A 22,208-nucleotide genomic window follows, 5' to 3' on the forward strand; every position below is an offset into this window, starting at 1 on the left:
ATTCCAGTCGGCAAATTTAAATTTTCGCTAGTGCTGTGGCGCTGCAATCTATGGCTATAACTTGGGCTACTCAAATATTTTACGTTTTTGATACTAAATTAACTTCTGAAGTATAATTTTTTTATTGTTTTATATTTTTCGATATATTTATTTTGTTTGTACAAAATAAAAAAAATAATTTTTAACGATACAATAGTCTTCGTTAGGCTTAACATCGACAAAAATTCAATGTAAAGCGACACGCAACGGAGAAAAATTTCAACATGGGATAGGTTAATATAAGATGCCTTCCGTGCCCTTATCCAAAGGGCGTTTCTCTATTGCAGTAATGTGTTGGATAGGCAAAAAGAAATTAATAGAATATTGCATATTGCCAGATCTCTAGGGTACAAAGTAGGTTAATATATTTTTCGTACATAATCGGTTATCCGAAATATCAGTTATTCGAACCACCCCAGTCCCCAATTGATTCGGATAATCGACGCTCTACTGTATATAAAGGTCGAATCGGCGACACCGGACTTTGACGTCGACGCTCATAAAGAGTAAAAGGAAAAACAAAATTTTAGATATAAAAGAAGAAAATTTAAAATTTCAAAAGTTAAGATGCAGTTTAGAAAATAAAACGAAACTACTAGAAAAAATATCAAAATAAGCATAGGTGTAGTCAACAATTAAACACGATCAGAGTCTAAAAGATGGTGTCGGATAAACCATCTTCAGCCGACCTTTCCCGCGAACTATACAAAGCTCCATTTACACCTGGAGACAGGTGGAAAACAAACTAGAAAACGAAGATGTAAGGTTTGTCCAATTAGCAACAAACCAATCTCAAAAAACTTAAAAACACCAATTCCAAGGACAAAGGAGCTTCTACTAAGACTTTCGCCAGACACCTGTTGTGTTCGTCGTCCTCTTCCCTTGGTGCTTCTGATCGCCACTATCTTTGTGACTGTTCGCCATCGCCCCGGAGCTCCTCTCCAGCTTCACGGAAAGAAAAACATCAGTCATCCAATCATTAAGACCAGATCGCTGCCAAAACCCCTACGTCGCTGGACCAGATCGCCGCCGAAAACCCCTACGATGCTGGACCAGATCGCCGCCAAAATCCCCTAAGACGCTGGACCAGATCGGATCCGAAGACATCTTAAGGTTCGGAATCTAAGGACCTTTCCAACGAAAAAATATGTAAGCAATTTCATCCAAATAAATGGTTTCTCTGTGAAACACGTCTTTTGCTGCTTCTCAAAACCACCACCCACATACGCTTAGACCATCCTGACGGTAGGGAATAAAGTACTCCCCCAATTGGCGTTCTTACAATGGCGTTGAGTTTAGACTCCTAACTGGCTCCTTTCTGTTTGCATCTTTTTATTAGATTAATTTTCTTTGTTGAGAGGCAATCTATTCTGATTTACTTGTTGAAATGATTGTACAATAGATGTAATTACTTTATATTTGTTTTTGTTCAATAAGAGCAAGACAAATACTCCGGGTGCTACCTTCTCTTACCTTCCAACTTTTTTTTACTCTCTTCTTTTCTTTCTTTTCACTCTCCTTCTCCACCTTTTCTCATTTCCCCTTCTCTCTCCTACTCTCTCTCAGGGTTAAGTCTGTTATAAACAGACAGCTCTCTATGATCTTAAACAAACTAAACTAAACCGAAACACCTCCACTATGGAATTCTACAGTATACACCTCCAGGCTCAAATCACTTCTCCGGACTGACAGCTAGACCTGAACACAATTCCCTCTGAGTATATTGTCCCTTGTATTGAGCAGCACGTATGCAGGCACCGGTTTTGTTTGAGCTTTGCACCGGCACAAACAATTTAAAAGGTATTTCTTCCATTTCGACAAGACTCCATAACTGATGTTTGCAAGAGAAAGACAGTTATTTGCTATTTGTATTTATGCCTGACGACATTCGACTATGGTGACACACAAATGGAACGGGCTGAACAGCCAGAGCAGCTTTGCCCATCTGTCTGAGCTGGTGGCACCAACACTCATGCTTATTGTTTTAGTCAGTAAAATGACCATAATACAATATAAATCACCCAACTACACCTTACATTGCTGAGAAAATTTATTTAAACATAAGTAATGTTTTTGGTCTTACATACATATTTATATATATACATACACAATGTATAAATATAAAATAAAATAAAAATGAGAAATATTATTATATATCATGTAATAATATCATATATAAAATAACAAATGTAAAAAAACCAAGGCATATGTTAAGAGCTTTAAAAAACAATTTTTTAACTAAGTAATTCCATACAGATGATAGTCTTTCTGTGTCCCTTGCATTAATGCACGTATCTTGTAGCTTGCTCTTATAAATTTCAATCTTTTCTGCACTCATCACTAAAGTTGGGGCATGCAAGGATTTAACAATATCTGCTCCTTCCCATTTTACTATGAAGCCTTCAGCCTGTGCCACCTGAGATAATACTGTAGCATATCTTCAATTATTTTTCTATTTGAATTTATATATTCTATTTTTAGGACACTGTTATTATTTTTTCTCATTTAACCTGAGGATGGCCTATAAAATAGGCCAGAAACGTTACTTACATTTAAAATCTTCTAGACAATTTAAGGTATAGTTGGGTGATCTATTATCTGCCAAGTGTGTGTCGTCAGTTTATAATATAATATAATATAACAGTAAGCCGAAACAGTTAGGCTATATTACAATACACATCACTATACTATAATATAATAGTAACTATAGTAAAGCATGTTTTGGGATATATGTGAAACACAGTTACTATAATCGTTTCAGGTATATTCTGGCATTATACATAGGTATTATTATATTGTATTATAGTCACATTTATTGTAATATAGTTTCAGTACTTTTTTCGTAATATTTTAGCTTTGAATAATGTGCTACCGTATCTTCACAGATAGTGCTCGATGTCACATCATTTGTATTATATTACACCAGTGTATTTACAGGAAATCCTCATTAATTGGAACTCAAATATTTCGAAATACGGCTACTTTGAAATTCAAAATGAAAATTCCATCCGAACTGTCGTATGCATATGTCAACTTATTCGTTTTAGATCAAAGTGCCTCCATATTGTGAAAGAACAATAGACTGAGAATGACTCTAATCTGGTCAATACGGCTTTGCTTTTATTTAAATAGTAAACCATTTTTGGGTGTTATCTTATGGACTAACCTTCTTTTCTTCTTGTAAAGTACAGCTGGTTTTCGAAATAGCAAGATTGGGCTACGAGTAGCAGACAGATATTTCCAGACTCTAGGCTACTACATTTGAGCAATTTACTACATTTTCAGCAACTTTATAAATAATTTGGGCTACATTTAGAGGAACTGCACTTTACTTTTCATAAAATCTGTCTGAAAACCCACGTTGTTTACCAAAATTTATTTATATTAATTATTAATGAACAAAAATAGCATTCTGTATATGTAGCCATATTCTGTTTGCTTAATAAATTACATCCATTACATGGCATTCGGCACATCATAACAACATACATAAATCTCGGATATTTCAAAGTGGCATTATTTCATTCCTCAAATTCTGAACTGATGAGGACTTCCCTTAGTAGTACAATATACTTTTGTCTTATTTTTTATACAATTTTAAATTTTATTTACTTATTTTAGTTTATTTTTGTTGTCTTTTGTAATTGTCAATGTATCGGCCACGTCAATCACCGTAACTTAAATTCCTGGGTGTACTGTTTTCGACCTTGCCAGTGAAGTTTAATTATTATAATTATTTGTGAGCACACAGAGATGCCGCAGCCGAGTTTAACCGGAGAAAAGGTCAGTATTATTTGATCGCAACCAAAATCAGCAGGTACAGCAAACAACACGAGTCCGTTCTTTTCTAAATGAGGGACATAGTGGCATCTTTTAATGCCGCCATCACTAAATTCCCAGTCAGAGGTAAAAGGCACATTAACCGAGCACAACTTAAATCGGATGTCCCCGCCACTTTTATCACTTTCGATGTGCTTAACTAAAAGTCACTCGGTATTGGAGTCCCTTCCCCGCGTCACGATCGAAGCCAAATCCTTTCATCAGTCCCCTACTTTTGGGTATGGTCTTTCTAGAACCAGTCAACATTTCTCAGCTGTTTTCCATTTTAAAAAAGCCAAAGGTGGCACCTTTATGTAACTGCAAAGGGATGGAGTCAGGCTCGCCCCCCAGCTTTTCTTTTAGCTGAGCCATCTCCATTTTGGCCCTAGTGCCCGATAATATACCGAAATGATGGGTAAATATGAGCTGTGCCATTTGCCAAGGTAAGGTGGAGTGAAGGAGATGGAGAACTGGTCTAATTTCTTTATTAAATTATATCAAAAATCCAAAATAAATGGAATCTTTTTCTATCTCAGAATTATAGGTCTAAGCGTGCCGAGTGGAACAGAAGGTAAGAAAAACAAAAAACATTTTTCTGAAGTCGGATAAAAATTACATTTGATTTTTTCGGTCTTTTATACAGCAAACGTCGTATCCGATTCTTAAAATTATAAACAACTTTATCAAATTTATTTACATTTCTTTACGGAATCGTCACACGGACAAACGCAGGAGAAATTGCAACCGGTTGGGTCCGTCGGTAGGTAAAACTTCACTTCCTGCAAAATAAATATTTTTTCTTCCCGTCTGCTGGTGCACACTTTCCACCGGTCCCGGACCCCAGACAAAAGTTCCTCCACCACGTAAAGTGCATTTTGATTATTACAGGGCGGGAACTGTTGTCCACCGGGTGATATGCCGGTCGGACCTTAAATTGTTCCCGGCAGGTAAATCGGTTGGCCCGCTCCAGTGCCCCCGGACGTTTCCAAAGGAAAAAGTAAGGAAGCCGACGGATGGCACACTCCTTCCTCGGATGACACCTCAAAACACATACAAAAAAAACTAACTTGTATCTGGAAAAGTTCTGTACAAATCCACTATTTTATGTACAGCGTCAGCCCGACAGTAGCCAGAAAAAGATACTGCCAAATAATAAGCGGGCCCAGAACCGGGCAGCCCTGATATTTGATCTTTAAATGTAATACCGAGTGGGAAAATAACACAGGCCATCGCCAGCAGAAAATAAGAACACAGTATGAAGTAACTGGGGTGCCATTCGGCAAAAACTAGAAAATTTGCACCCGGGTGAAAAATCGTCCCAGCCAAAATGAGATTCTTCTGTCCCCCCAGGGCTTTTGCACTAACCTCCGTACTTAAACACCAGGATTTTACTTCCCAAATTCCACTGCCTCTGCAGTAGAACCTGATGACTTCGACCACAGGTAAAATCCACCCGGGCAAAGTTAAACGCCTCCGAAACTGGAAGACGGACCAGGAATGTTTCTTACCGTGGCATCAGCAGAGAATGGTTTCAGAAGCAGCAATGTTAGCGCCTGCCGAATTTTTAAATCTTAGCCTGGATGGCAGTGCGACCTCCCGTATTGATTCACAGAAGAAAGCATTCAGGAGAAAATCCAGGAGGGAACATAGAAAAGCAGTCCAAAATTAAGCATTTTAAGAGTGACAGAGAGCCGGGTGGTTCCTAACCAGGCCGAAGTGACAGCCAGAGCGAAAGAGTACCACCCAGATCTGGTCAATTTCTATTTTAGTAAAGATTTCTGCACAGAATACAACATAAAGGTGGCCACAAGTCCCGGGCAATTTGGCTGTCGCACAGTTGTATTTTCGCTGGGCCAAATTTACCCAGGAAAGAAGTTATTATTATTTTTTAAAAAATGCCGATTAATTTAGAAACTTTTGCTAATGCAAAAGATTTGTCTTAATCTAAATTTCCTTTAAGGATTATTTGAAAGATTAACAGATAGCAGATAGGGGAAAATCTTAGTAAGGAACAGATTAACCGGTGTAGCTTATATATGTATATTTATAAGGGATGGATCATTTCTAAATCCGTTTTTACATCGGTAAGAGGCAAACAGTTTTTACTTAGAGGAAAGAATGGTCCGACCGACCCGAATGAAAAAAAGTGCACCCTGCTGGGCCACCGCCGGCAAATTTCTACTGCAGAAAAAGGACACGACGTTTTAAAAAAAGAGAAAAAAGGTGGAAAGTTCATGCGGTTGTTTTTCCTGGCTGGCAATTAATATATATTTATATATTTATATTTATACGTAGTGTGTTAAATTTTATCTGATGGGCGTCGGACGTAGACCGCACCGGCAAAAGAAATAGCGAACGAGCTTTTTCCATACTATGACTTAGTTTTAATAATAGAGTCAATCGAAATCTTCGTCGATAAAGTCACACAGTGTCGTTTGGTGCGTGGAAGTGGAATCGGCATTGGATGAGTTGTTTCTATTGCTGGCATTTCCCTGCGTCAAGTTGTCCACGTTACTCCTATTGCTGCAATTCTGACTTTCATCATTTAGAGACTTGCGGCATATAGGACAGGTTCCATGCTGAAAAATCGGATGCAGATTAAGACCCATCTGTGAACAGAGTTTGATCAAGTACAAAAGAGTGAAACTTACCAGTTCTAACCAGGGCACTATACATTCGTTATGAAAGACGTGTTCACAGGACAATTGCTTAACCGGTTCTCCTAGTTTATAGTCTTCCATACACACCGTACACTGAAGGGTTTTATCTGCAAGAAACAATCTGCTACAGTAACCGTAGAGTTTTGACCGCTCCCACATACAAACCGTCACTTTCTATCCACATTTGGCCAAAAATAACTATCACCCCCAATTATTACTTAAGAATTTAATATGTTACAACAAATAAATTACTAAGCTATTCCTTTTTGAATCTGTCAGGTGGCACCATCCTATAAATTTATTTTTACATCGACCAGCATGCTCTTCCTTACCCATTCGTTTTCCCCAAAGTTTGTGAATTTATGGTTTATGTAAGCATTATATTTCACTCTTGCTCTCCCCAGTGACAAAACCTTGGTCAGTGTCGTCTTGTTGAGTAACAATCACCAGAAAAAACAGTGGCGTACCGTAGTGGGAGCGGCAGGGGCAGCCCATCCCGGGCAGCACTTTTTAGGGGGCGGCAGAATTTCACAATAAATAATAATAATATCTTGTAAAAATTTGAAACAGCCTAATCAATACTTGCATCGCGCCGATAGTGCTATCGTCCGGACAGTCCGGGAATCAGCTCGCCGGGTGAACTAGTAACTTTTTCATCGGAGGAAATCCTGCGAAACCTATTGACCTTTTTTTTGTTTGTACGATTCATTCGCATTCATATACACCACTAATATGCAATAAAACTATTTTAAACATGTCGCTGCACTACCACCGAATTTTTCATTGCTTGCTCTGTGAGAAAACTGAATTTTGGTCTTTTAAATTGAAATACCTAAATAAGGGGAGCCGAAATTTTCCTCCGCCCCGGGTACGCCACTGACACCCACGGTACGCCACTGAGAAAAAGTGAATCTTAGGTTGCATGCACATTGCTGCCACCAATGACAAAATCCCACATTTTTGTCGCTTGTCTTTTTGTCCGTAAAATGTTTGAGCCAGTTGTTTTGGCTCTCTTTCGTTTCACTCATCAGTCATTGAAAAATTAGCCAAAATTTCATATTTGTCATCGTAACAGCATTGGCCAATAGATGCAAACCTCCAACCGCTAATCTTGCGTCCAAGAAAAAGGAAGCTCTACGAAGTTTAAATTATTAATAGACGGTCTAAAGTATTTGCAGACATACAAAAATAATTTCAAAAATCCTTTTGTGTTTTTAAATGTAATTTCTGAACCAAAGCACGAAAATTGCCTGGCGTTTTTCTCTCAATACAAATGGCTCCAATCCAAAGTCGACATTTTACATTTTCCTTAATGCTGGATCTCCACTTAGCACGATGATGTTGCCATCACCCAATACTTCAAAGAATGACAAAATTGCTGCCCTACCTGCCTGTACACTTTATGCAAAATGGAAGGCAATTTCCAATGAATTATGGGAAGAGTTTAAAATGGCAGCAAAACTTTGGACCTAAAATGAAGTTTTATATTTTTCAATTTAATTTTGTATTTAATTTTTAAAAATTTAATATTTGCTACCTTTTCCCCTTTTCAAAATTTTCACACCATGCTGTACATACTGCTAAGGATGATGTGTAAAAGTATGATGTCATGTGTGCTTGGAATTACAGATGCTGTCTGTCAATTGACTGTGACAGAATCACCAGGCAAAAATATACATTGTCCCAGTAGTACTCTGGCTAAACTACTCAAAAGGAAAGGCAATTTCACTGTGCATGAGCAATAACAAAGGCAATTAAAGCACCTCAAAATCATGCAAAGTGGACAGCCAGCATAAGACAAAAATGAATGAATAATGCAAACACTTTGACAACGAGACATGCTGTCATTATCGGTAGTGTGAATACACCCTTAGGGACAAAAATGTTTAATTGTACAAAACCTATTTATTTCTGGAACGGATTTCTGCCCTTGCCGACACTTCATCTTTTTTATAAAATTAATTAATTAATATTAAGTTTTGATATCAAGAACTAATGGCGTCGACCATCAAATAGCAAAAAAATGAATTTCATTCAAAAAGTCCCTTAATTTTCTAATGCTAGTCATGTTAGAGTATTAGAGATATTTTTTACATCATTATTTGCATTTTCCAAATAATAGATCTACGATATATTAAATTAAAACAGAAATTATTGCAATGTGGCCACAATGCAAATTTCCATTATTATTATTTTTAATTTATTGAATTTAAAATATATGCTCTTGATTTTAGTAGTGTCTTCCCCCGTATGTCATACTTTACCCCATAACAACAGTCCATCCAGTTGAGCCGTACCAGTCGTCTAAGTTTGTTTCGCATAAAATTATTGAATTAAAATCATGTAACTTTCCACCCAGACCAGATTTCATAAATCGAGGCCTTCGCCCTTAAGCTTCCACATGCAATTTGGATTTTTGTCTATCTAACTCTGTTCTAGAGATTAATGAAGGACGGATGGACAGATGATGATGGGAATGTGTAAGTCCCAAATCTGAAAAACTTCTGCAGTTACCTGGTCTGTAGAACCAGGTAAGCTGTATGGCAATTGACCTAAGCAATAAAACTTAATTGACACAGCAAAGTGTAGGATTTCATAATAGATACTTTGTGTAAAATTACAAAGCAATTGGTGATTATTTCAGTTCATTTTCTTTACAACAGTAGCTTAAAAAAAACTAAAAACCAAGACTGTTACTTAATATAACAGAATGGCAAAAGAGACAATGAGAAATGGCAAAGGTATTAATGTAATTCACTAATAAAATATACAAATTATACGCAAATAAAGAAATAATTTGTCAACAGCTAACAACTGCAAATGACTTCTCACAAAGGCCGCATTTCTTTATGCAGCGCTCGAGAAGTGCTTTACAGCGAACCTCTGAAACCAGTTTTTAAATGGCCAACACTGCTCGTGACGTCATTTCGCTACACTCTCGCTGCATAAAGAAATGACCCAATTGAGAGTCAAAGAGTGAGGCTAGATACATTGCCCCGGTGTGCGATCGACACCAGTAAACCCTTTAACAGAGTGGGTGGTATTAAGTTAAAAAGTATTTTTACACTTACCGACGTCCTCTTTTCTAATGTACATAATTGGTATTTCGTCGATTTTCTCTCTCGCTAATGGAGGTGCACCCATTCCGTCAAACTGATTTAATAACTGTATAAAATAGGTTTCGTTTAGAATAATATATTCCAATTTAAGGTAATGATAAAATAATCTATACATATAAAAATAAATTCTCGTTACTTTGTCCTTTATATCAATTATTATTCTTAAACTGATCTGGACCAAAGTTTGTATGGTTATTACAGTAGAGCGTCAATTTTCCAAATCAATTGGGGACTGGGGTTGTCCGGATAACTGATATTTCAGATAACTGGTTTACATACGAAAAAATAGTTTAACGTATCTGATGTCAAATTTTTTATCCTTTGCGTGTCGCTTTGCGTTGAATTTTCGTCGATGTTAACAAAGACTATTGTATCGTTAAAAATTATTTTTTTATTTTGTACAAACAAAATAAATATATTGAAAAATATAAAAATAAAAAATTACACTTCAGATGTTAATTTAGTATCAAAAACGTAAAATATTTGAGTAGCCCAAGACATAGCCAAAGATTGAAGTGCCACAGCACTGGCAAAAATTTAAATTTGCCGACTGGAATTCTTTCGGATGATTGACTTTCGGAAAATCGGCGCTCTACTGTACTTTCATCATAGAATCAACAGTAAGCTATATACAACCCCAACATTTTGTTGCCCCCCATCTGACTTCCCACCTTGCCACAGTTGACAAATATATATATATATAAATGATTGTTGTTGGTTTGTTGAATAATATATATATATATAGATTTGAAGTAATCTATAAATAACCTAATTTTAACTAATTTTGAAAAAAAAAAAATATAATAAAAAGCTTTGATTGCCCAAAAGAATGCAGAAGCGAAAAGAAAAAAGAAAGAACTTATTATGTAGTAGTGAAAGTATTGAAGGTTGTAAAGACCATCTTGAACAAAGCTGCTTCAGAATGTCTCAACTGTGAGCAAATCAGACATTCTCAAGTGAGTAATATAGCCAGTGAAGTTTTTGAACTCCTTGGAAACAGCTGGACTACCACCTCAACCTAGAGCTAAATGATGGAGCACCAGTAATGTTTTGTGAAATTTGAATCTATCAAAGTCATGCAATGGGACAAGAATGATAGGAAAAAATTGATGTCAAATGTCAGAGGCAAGCTATATTTCCCACACTACAAAAGAAAACCTTCCAAGAAATATAGAATTTCTTACTAAAGAAACATTTAAGTGGTTTCTTCATTCTGTGATTAGACAATCCAAATAGAAGGAACTCTATTCTTTGATGAATGATGAAAATGAATCACTAAAGTTAATACAATGTAGGAAAACTCATTGGATGTAAATTCAGATTGCTACTGACAGAATTTTGAAACAATAGAATGATTTAAAAGCAAATTGTATTTGGCCAGAACAAACGAAAGATGTTACATGGCAGAAATTTGAAATTTTGTTCTCAACAAAATAAAAGAAATATTCTATTTTTTTTAATTCTTAACGTATTCAATGTTGAAATTTTTATTTGTTGCCTGTGACACCATGTTGAATTTTCGTCGATGTTAAGTCTAAAAAAAAATTTTTTTTTTAAATAATAATCATGTTTACTGTATTGTTAAAAATAGCTTGTTTCTATCCTTTTCTTCCATTAGTGTTAAGTTAGTGTAAAAGATTAGTTTTAAGCTTGGGTTGCATATTATCAAGATCAAGATCGGTACCGCACATTTGGATCTAACAAACTATTGTCTTAGCAGTAAATTCGCATATGATTGTAATGTATTGTGACGTTGGAATTCCCAATCAAGTATCTGTATATGTATGCGACATTGTTTAATTGTAAAAACATATCATTTATCATTTTTACTGTATCCTGTCTGCCTTTGTGGTGATTTTAATTTCGCACGTACTTTCACAGCACAAACAAAATAAATATATTAAATAATATATAAACAAAAAAATTATATTTTAAAAGTTCTTTTTAATATAAAAATTGTGACACATAGCGACATCTAGTATCAAAAATGTTCCAATGTAAACACGAAAATATTCGGGATCGCCCACGCAGGTCAATGAGGTCAACATGAATATTTTCGGGNATTTTTTTACACGAGAACGGATTAATCATTTTTACATTACTTCTTATGGGAAAGGTTGGTTTGGTATACGTCCAATTCAGTATAAGTCCAAACATCGGGAACGGATTAAAGTCGTATACCGAGGTTCCACTGTATATGTAAATTAATAATATATCTACAAATAACAATTTCTAAGGGCAAATTAGAATATAGTCAATATTTATTATTGAAAATAACTTTCCCTAAAATAATAATCTAAATCAGTTATAAGCAACCTGCGACCAGTGAAAAGATGAGAATAAACTATATATTACTAGTTTGCATTTTATTGACATCTATTATTTTAGTACTTAGTGTACTTGAAGTTTTGGTGTATGTTGGTGATTGGCAAGCTTAAAGCCTGCAATATCCGAATAAAAAAAAAATGCACGCAGTCGGTAGGAAGCCTACCAAGTTCCCTGGAGGCTGGCATACAGAAAAGGCTGCTTGTCACTGATCTAAATTATGTCTTCTTAATATAGCTCATCAGTGTGAACACTGTTGACTGCTGTTCAATTAATGATTAGTGTCACAGAGAACTAAATTTCCTTCAGTGGAATTACTTTGATACAGTCTTAAGACATTTTTCTCAATTGTAAAACTTCTTTCGACATCAGTGCTATAACCCCTCAATGATTTATCTATAACAAAAATATAATATTGCAAACAGCTATAAACAACAAAATTACAACGAAATATGCTAGGAAAAAAATGTATTTTTAAAATAAATTGAGCACAAACATTAAATTATTTATATAAAAATGCAGCTTTCTGTGCAAGAAATAAAATTTTAACAAAGTTTTGTCTTCAATTTGAAGACAAAATTTTATGATCAAGCACTAGCAGAAGAACCAGTTGAAATTCGCATTTTAAAGTAACTAGGTTAATACAGATGCAAGTACTGTATTTCTTATATTTCTTATCATTTGTTATTTTATGTTTCAAATCACAGGCCATACAGAGGAACTGTGTAATCATACAAAAAATGAATTACAGTAGATTCCCCTATAACACGGGTTCATATAATACGGATTTGTATGACACGGCAAAAAACTCGTGTTTGTATAAACACGCTAAAAGAAACTCATATGATACGGTAAAACGTCATCGCCGACTCCTGTCGCAATAGGACTGGTCGAATCTAGACAAATAGGAGATATTGCACAAACCATTGAGTTTAAACGAGTTGTGGACCTACTAAAAACCATTTATTATTTAACAGCCATAAAAATTATATTTATATTAATGATGTCTCCAAAGTTAAGTTATTTTTCTGCGAAAAACTCACTGATCAAAAAACACGCCTGCCATTCAATGAGCCGCTCTGCAACAAAAACAAGCTTAAGCAATGGCGTTGTTGAACGATGCACACACTGTAAGTAATCCTACACTTTTTTGTTTATAGCATAGTTTATATAGATTATTCCCAAAAAAATTATACGTGTTTTGGAAATGTTGAGTCAAATTAGTCTAGAATCAATTAATTTTATGGAAGAAAACCTTTCACACAGCCGTAGTACCTAAACTGCACATGTGACGGGCTGTGATTGGCTCATGTATTTAAGTGATCGTACAACACGGAATTCATATAAAATGGAATGTATCTACTGTGTTACAGGGGAATCTACTGTATTACAATGTTACAAGAGGAAAAATTGCAGTAAGAAGTTGCTAAATTGTTTAGTTATGTTCAGAGCATAATATCTTATCTTTGGAAAATATAAAATATTTAAAAAATTTTAAATAAACATTTTTTATTAACATAAATGCATTAAAACGTAAAAAATAAATTTTATTCAGCTTTCAGTGTTTTTGGTATCGTGTGACTAAAATTAAAAGTGTGAGGTACCAGTGGTAGGCCCATAAAAACTGATAGATAGTGTAACTAAAAACAGTTCTAGTTCCCATGCTTTTATTTTTGATCACACCATACCAAGAATACAGTGAAAGCCAAATAAAAAAATGTTTAGTGCATTATATAAATAATAAGCATTTCTTTAAAACTTCTTTTATAGTTTTTATTTCCTACCATTTTAGTTTTATATACAGCGGTGCCTCGTATAATGTACGCTGTGAAAAACAGACTTTCTGTTTGGCCATTACGTGACTTGAGCAACAAACTGGCTGCAAACAACGGACTTTCCGTTCGTCAGTTACGTGAGGTGAACAAGTACGAATGATGTTTCCATTCTTTTGCCGTTGCCAATGACAATCTGCTATTTTTATAATATATTAGTATTATTAGAATATATTATTAGTATATATGATGTACAGAGCTCCCATTGAGATTTGACTTGCTCCCTTGTTTATTATGTACATCACCTCAGTGCAGGGTATTTACATTTATTCAAGTGTTGTGCAAATCATGGCTTCTAAAAAAAACAGAAAAGTGATTTCAATTGAAGCAAAGCAAGACATCATCAGAAGGAGTTAAAGTTGACAAAAACTTCCTTGTCAAATGGGGAGAGGTTAAGGAGTTCACCAACACTCATTATCCAAACAGAGCTGAGGCCAACAGGCTCAATGATCTCTACAATGACACCCTTGCCCGTCATTTCTGACAGGTGTTGAAGAAGAGAGAGAAACAGACCACCTCGGACATGTTTTTCAAGAAGCAAGCTGCCAAAAAACAAAGGATGGAACAAGAGAAGTTGACCTTGTAAACTCGGGTATCCTCTTCTGCATCTGACTCCAATTAAAAAACAACAAAAAGAGACCCGCTGCAGTGTGTAAAAAGTCTGTATCTGTATGAATGTGTAAAGAAAGTATTCCTCCACCTCCTTCTCACAACATCTGACTACCCGGCATAATTGGTGACTTCTCCATTTAAATTTTTTTACAGTACAAGTACAGTTATTTTAAGCTGCAGAACAAATTATATGTTTTAACATGTATTTCTATGGGAAAATGCGTTTCGTGTAACAGACTTTTCACTTAACAGACATGCACCTAAAACAGATTAAGTACGTTATACAAGGCACCACTGTATATGTAACACTAAATTACAGAAATTTTTGCTAAAGCAAGAATTTCAATAGAAGTGTGTAAGTTAGCAAGAACTGGAAAGTGGATGAAAAATTAACTTACAAGATTTTATGCACAATACAATTGAAAGGGGCAATGGTTTGCCTTATGTGTAACACCATCTGTTATCAGATTTTTACACATTTCAATTTCTCACTATTATCTGCTAATTGCTTAAATTGTTTGCAAACTCTAAAAGAATATAGTCATTGGTATGCAAATGTGTATGCAAAGTTCCAGCTAGGTTGGAAATTGAAAGATGGGTATAATTTAGTTACTCTATCTGGAATGTTTACCATGTTTTCCATGTGTTTTCAGGTTACCAATGATACCGACTTAACTCTTAGAGCTTTTTGGAAGGAGCATTTTAACATCCTGCATCTCCTGATGTAGTGCATGAAATTGTGTCCATTGGCAAGGGTTTGAGAATAGAGGTAGATGATGCAAACATGGAGAAGTTGCTGAAAGACCATCAAAATGAACTAACGACAGAAGAGCTGGTTGCCATGCAGGAAGAACCGATGAAAGTCTTACAAGAAGAGCATTCATTAGAGGAAGAGGCTACGAAAGAAATCACCAGTGCTGAGATCAAGGAAATTTTCAGAAAATGGAATGATGTGCAGGAATTTATCAAGAAGCACAATCCTAACAAAGTTGTGGCTAATAGGGTCATTAATTTAATGAATGGCACTGTGCTAGCACATTTTAGAAAAATTTTGATTAAGAGAGTAAGACAATCAACTTTAGACAAGAAAGTGGTCTAAACACTTTCTTGTTCCTTATCAAAAGAGACTTTGACTAGAAGAAACTCCCAATGCAGTGCTACCCAATATTTTTATGGAGGGGGATTCCTCTTCCAAGCATTAAGCTCCATAGAAACAAAGGTGTGTACAGTACTACTTTATTAAATGAAGTTTACATATTTGTTCTGTAATGATAGATATTATGTTTTATTATATTTTCATCAAAGAAAACCCATTTTACAAATAAAATTACAAAAATAATGATGGCTAGAATGGATTAATTGTATTTGCATTAATTTCTATGGAAAAAATTGCTTCGGTTAACGAATGGACTCGTGAAATGGATTACGTTCGTTAACCGGGGTTCCACTGTAATCAATAGGATGACTATCACGCCAAAATATTGTATAATAAAATAAAGACACTGAGTTCGACACTACATGCATAGGTTTTCTTATCGCAAGCACTTTTGACGAACTTATAGTCGTTGTCATCAGGCAAATACAGAGATTTATCGAAAAATTAAACAGAAATAATCTGATGTAGAATAGAACGTTAAGTTGAAACTTTGTCAAACACGAAACAAATATTCAAATATAATTCGAAAACCAAACAAGCAGTTAGCTCCGTGAAGTGCGAGCTGGCGCATGCACAGAACCAGGCTTACGCTATACGCATACTGGAGAATGCTAATATTTGCTTAAACACTTATATAGCGTGACCCATACACTGGGAAGATCGAGTGTAGGGGTGTTGCAAGTGTCCGAGGTGGGAGTAAGGAAAGATTCCCATATGAAAACAATTTTTTGATCCTTACAGCTCTTGAGCATAACCGCTTGGGACCATAGTGGATTGTAACCCTGCTCAAGTACATTTCTTGCGAGCTCGATGGTGTGCCTACCCCTCACAACATTGTCTTGGTGCTCATCAAGGCAGCTGGCAAGCATTCTAGTAGTGGCCCTGATATATCTTGTGTTTACTCTCATTGCAAGATTTTCCAAAGGTACAGCATAGACCCCCCGACTTCTCAAGGGCGGAAAATTTGTCTCTATCGTTACAAATAAGTTTGCATAGGTTTGGAAGTGGGGCTAGTGGTAGTACAAGATTGCACTGCTTAAAGATTCTGCAGATGCGTATAGAGAGGGGTCCAAAGTATGGCAACAATGTTTGTACCATCGAAAACTCCCTCTTGCTGCATAAACACAGTGCTTGGAAATAGTGCTTTCTTTACCCTATTGAGCATATGTGTAAATTTTGCACGTGAAAAGCCAGTAGTGCATACCCCCAAACTGATGATGTCTAACTCAATGTTTACCAGATCTTGCGAGGGAGGCAATGGCAGTATTAACGTATCGAGAAGGCTGAAAGGCCTCTGCTGGTATGATGTGCGGAGCTATGCTAGATTTGTGATGAACCAAGAATTGTGGTCCTTCCAAAGATTTACGTTTATGCAGGTCTAAGAACGTTATTGCCGCATCACTTTCTTTCTCCCAAGTGAAATTGATGGAAGGATATTTGCTTGAGAGTTGTTGCATAAAGATGAGGAACGTTTCATCTGTGTCTTCCCATGCTATGAGGATGTCGTCAACATAACGCAAATACAGCCTCGGGTAGTGGATGGCAAGCAGGGAATTGAACGTTCTGTGCTCAATCTCTCTCATAATAAGTTCCGCTAGGATAGCGGATAAAGGGAGCCCAAAGGGACCTCTTGTAAATAGATTTTTTGGTTGAAACAGAAGTAATTTTACTTGGTGACGAAGGTGAGCGCATCACGTATATCAAGCACCTGTTGGATGTTGAAGCCCTTTTTTAGAAGCATTACAGCCTCAAAGGTGGAGCGTTATGTTGACGACATCCTCATAGCATGGGAAGACACAGATGAAACGTTCCTCATCTTTATGCAACAACTCTCAAGCAAATATCCTTCCATCAGTTTCACTTGGGAGAAAGAAAGCGATGTGGCAATAACGTTCTTAGACCTGCATATACACCCTAAAACATATCGCATTCTCATGGGCTCAAATAAAGGTGAATGACTTTCTCCCAACAATTCATTGCTACAATTGCTGTGGCTACCAACACTTGCCGCGAGATTGCAAAAAGAAACAAGCATGTAGTCATTGTGGGAACGATCACAAATTTACAGAATGTGAGAAAATAAGATCACCAACTTGCATCAATTGTGCACAAGAAAATAAAAAGCTTCCAAAGGTTAAGGACGGACCATAACGCATTCAGTCCTTATTGTCCAACAACTCAGAAAATCAAGGAACTAATAATACATCAGATCAACTAAGAATTCTAGAATAAACAACAGTCCTACTCAGATGAACAACAGAAATGACACAGGAACAACACATATACGGATATTACAGATCAACACCCAAAGGTGCAAGGCGGCGAGCTCTGTGATGGTCAAAATTACGAACAAAACGGATATAAACTTAATTATAGTTCAGGAACCACACACTATTAAGAATAAAATAGTGGGTTATGGTGAATGGAGTATAATGACTACGGGAAATGGTGAGAAGCCAAAATGTGGGATCATAGTGAGGGACAAGAATCTGGATGCAGCAGCAATACCACATCTCACAACACAACGGATAACAACAATGGCTGTATATCAAAAGCCGCAACTCTACATTCTAAGTTTATATTTTACACCAGAGGACGAGGATGAAAGCTGTATTGCAGAATTGGAAAAAATGTTTGAACAGCTCAATAGCAATAACTATATTTTGGTGGGTGATGTGAATGCCAAGTCTCCTAATTGGTTCCACCCAAGAGAAGACAATAGAGGCCAATTAATAAATAACCTGATGGATAGCTATGACTTGTTTTCTGCTAACACATCAAACTAACCAATGTTGTTCACGGCATACGCCGAAGGGTGGACTGATGTCTTCCTCGCCCCAATTGGCATAAGTGGCAACATCATTACTTGCAAGACTCCTTCAGGCTTTGTTTTTTGAAACCGTGTCCTGTTTTAATTGTGGCGTAGTAAACACAATACTAGTGTTTACTACACCACTCCTTCAGGAATTGGTGGGCAACCATAGGTTCATTTATGCCGAAATGACAAGAACTGACCAAAAAACGGAGAACTACAGATATACGAGGAAAACAAACTGGGACCTGTTTGCCAAATACTTTGCTGACCGTTGGCAAAGATACAGATTTCATGATATTGAAGTGAAGAAGACATGAATGAATATACAGAACATATCACAAAAGCAATCCAGGAAGTGGAAGGACTATCAACAAGAATAATCAAAACAGACATAAAAAGAACAATCTGGTGGACAAATAACTTATCGGAACAGCAGAAAAACGTCCGAAAGTTGAGGAAGAAAATGACCAGAGCCAGAGATGATGAACTTAGAAATAATCACAAGGAGGAATACAGGAAGGCTCTAAAAGAATACAAAAAAGCCATAAATATCATGCGTACAAAGGCCTGGCGGGATTTCTGTGGAAAAGAACTGAGGAGGAATCCATGGAATGTGCCATATTGAGTAATTTTCAACAAAAAGAGGAAATGTCATGTTCCCAATTTGATCGGAGGAAATGGGAATAACCCGGAATTGAATATTATAGAAAACACCAGAAGAATTTTACAATTCCACTTTCCTATCAATGACAAAACCAAAGACTTGGACTTACATAAAGAAATGAGGAACGCAACACAACATCAATCTATACAAATACAGGACCGCCTTTTTACTTTCCAAGAGGTGCAAGAAGCCATACTATCAACAACAAATAGAAAATCTCCAGGCTTGGACAATCTAACTGCGGAAACGGTAAAAAATGCATTTAAAGCAATACCCATGGCAATTGTACACCTATACAACAAATGTTTGAGGACAGGATTTTTTCCAGTTGCATGGAAAAAAGCAAATATCAAATTGATTCCAAAAACACAATTCCAGCAAACCCGAAGACTTCCGCCCAATTAGCCTTCTCCCAGTCTTGGGGAAGGTGCTGGACAGGTTGATCATTAAAAGAATTAATTGGCATCTAAATACGACCAAGAAAAGCAGCTACAAACAATATGGGTTTAAATCAGGGACTTCAACGATTCATGCAATCTTAAAAGTTACAGATTTTATACATAAATCTTCGGAACAAGGTCGACATGTCATGCTCATTAGGATTGATTTCAGAAAGGCTTTTGATAATTTATGGTGGCCAAGTGTAATAAACCGGTTAATAAAAACAAAATATCCAAGCAACATAACAAACCTAATGAAAAATTATTTATCTAAAAGAATGGCAGGCTTATATACCAACAGCATCAAGAGGGAAGTAGAAGTAACAAAGGGTTGCCCACAAGGATCCAGATGCAAACCGGGTGTTTGGAATTTGGTCTTGGATGAACGCCTAGAGCAACAAGAAGACACGGAGGAATCAAGGATACAGGCATATGCAGATGACACCCTGATTATGGTCACACACAAAAATTGCGATCGGGTGGCAGAAATTGCAAATAACACACTAGCTAAAATTGGGACATGGAGCAACAAACACAGATTACCAATAAACTACGAGAAATGCGAGGCTATCATGATAACCAGAAAGAATAAAAGAAGTCAATTGAAAAGAGTAATTAAAGTGAAAATACATGGGAAAGGGATAAAGAATGTGCAACAAATGAAATACCTGGGCATTGTGTTCGATAGGACCTTAAATTGCCAGCATCATGTCAACTATGTCTGCAACAAAGCCACAGAAAGATCCAACCAGCTAAGCAGCATAACTAGGAATACTTGGGGTCTTCACCCGAAGCATATCAAAACAATTTACTTACAGGCTATAGAACCTGTGGTGCTCTATGGAGTTCAGATCTGGAATGCAGCTCTAGATAGAGTTCATGTAAAAAGGAAGCTATTATCAATTCAGAGGAAATCAGAGATTAGGATTTGTAGAGCATATCGAACATCACCAACAGATGCCCTATTAATCATTTCAAACCTTATGCCTATACATCTAAAAGGAAAACAGATAACCTGGGAGTGGACGCTTTATAATAAGAATTTCGCTGATATATCGGAGTCTGATATAGAACAACTACAGAAAAAGGGCAACCTTCCACCAGACAATACAAAGGACATCTCTCGTTTCATTCAAAGGATAGACCATAAATTAAATAACAAGGATTTACCCATCAACCCTAGGATGAGATGCCCATACAAAGTCTTGTTGGAATACGATAATACCACAAATCAAGAAAATGAGCAGCTAATAACAATATACACGGACGGATCAAAGGACAACCAGGGAGTAGGATCTGGACTCATAATCAAAAAAGGAAAAAAGACAATGTATCAGGCAGCTTTCAGGCTGGCAAATGAATGCACTATAACCCAAGCCAAGTTATGGGTGATCTATAAGGCCATCTCATACATAAAACAACTAAATCTGACAACTCCAAAAAAAAATAACCATTTTCACAGACAGCAAGGTTGCCTTATATATTCTCAAAACAATGAAAAACAGCTCAGTATTCGCAGAAGATCTAATTGCTCTTGCCCATGACCTAGGACAGCAATTTGAAATCTTGGATACCAAGTCACAATGATTATAGAGGCAACAAACTTGCCGACAAATTGGCAAAAAAAGCAAGGATGAACTCAAACATTACATACACTCGTTTCCCAGTTAATATGTGTACCGCTATATAAGACAAGAAATCAGGATCCGCTATATAAGACAAGAAATCAGGGACAAGTCAAACACCAGAAGACAATGCTACAAATTAATTCCTTCTATCGAAAAACAACACAAAAAGAAAAGTTTATACCCAAGCTACGAACTCACACAATGTCTCACTGGACATGGGGTATTCAATGCCTACTTAGAACATTTCAGGAAGAAGAACTCCAACAAGTGTGATGTTGACATAAATTCTGAAGACACTGTAGTACTGTACATCTGATCTACAATTGTACCAAATACAGAGACCAAAGACTAAAACTGATGGGGACTTGTCTCAAGGAAGGTTTCAATTGACCTCCTGGTGAGCACAATTTCATCGACAACAAAAATTTGATGAAAGCCATCATCAAATTTATTAAGGCGAGTAAGGCTCTTGATCCACCAAGCGGCTCTCCCAACGATGGAGTATAAACATTGTTAATGCCTTGTATATATGTAAATACGTTCAAATGTAATTGTTTTCTGATTTTAATAAATGCGAGGCGGCGACCATGGGATCCCATAGAGGGGCTCTAAGCTATTTCTTATTTCACACTGTCCTATCTATCTTTATTTCCTCTTCCTCCTAATCATCAACTTTCCTAAACTCTTCTTTCATATTCTTACAGGGCAAAGTCCTAGCTAAAAGGATAGCCCTTCTTAACTGTAAAACAAGAACAAGGAATGTGATACAGTTTTGTGAACAGGGGTCCTTAAAACTTTTGCAGTGATATGACAAGTGCATCAATGTCAATGGAAACTGTCAAAAAATAGAATACAGTTGACCCCCCTATAAGATATAGATACGTTCCAATTTATTAGGAATCCAATTTCTTACAAGTCGTTCCAATCACAGCCCGACACGTGTCAAGTTTACGGACTACGGCTGATTGAAAGGTTTTCTTCCATAAAATTAATCGATTCTACACTAATCCGACTCAACATTTCCAAAATACGTATATTTTTTCGTAGTTTTATAGGAATCGTAATTATAGGGACCGTAATTATAGGGGGGTCGACTGTA

The 22,208-nt window shown here is 36.4% G+C and overlaps 1 protein-coding gene across 1 annotated transcript in view; it reads right to left on the reverse strand.

The window, feature by feature from the left end:
• Positions 1-4,326: 4,326 nt before the first annotated feature.
• Positions 4,327-22,208, reverse strand: part of LOC111631527 (E3 ubiquitin-protein ligase RNF126-like) — a 99,161-nt gene continuing 81,279 nt past the window's right edge. The window contains exons 7-9 of the mRNA XM_023375783.1: positions 9,590-9,683; positions 6,510-6,625; positions 4,327-6,437 (exon numbers count right to left, since the gene is read on the reverse strand). Coding sequence (XP_023231551.1) covers positions 6,255-6,437; positions 6,510-6,625; positions 9,590-9,683 — 393 coding nt within the window. The 3' untranslated portion in view covers positions 4,327-6,254. The remainder of the gene's footprint in view (positions 6,438-6,509; positions 6,626-9,589; positions 9,684-22,208) is intronic.

This window comes from Centruroides sculpturatus, unplaced genomic scaffold (assembly GCF_000671375.1).
Source record: "Centruroides sculpturatus isolate CEXI.00-Female unplaced genomic scaffold, Cexi_2.0 scaffold412, whole genome shotgun sequence".
Taxonomy (NCBI): Eukaryota; Metazoa; Arthropoda; class Arachnida; order Scorpiones; family Buthidae; genus Centruroides; species Centruroides sculpturatus.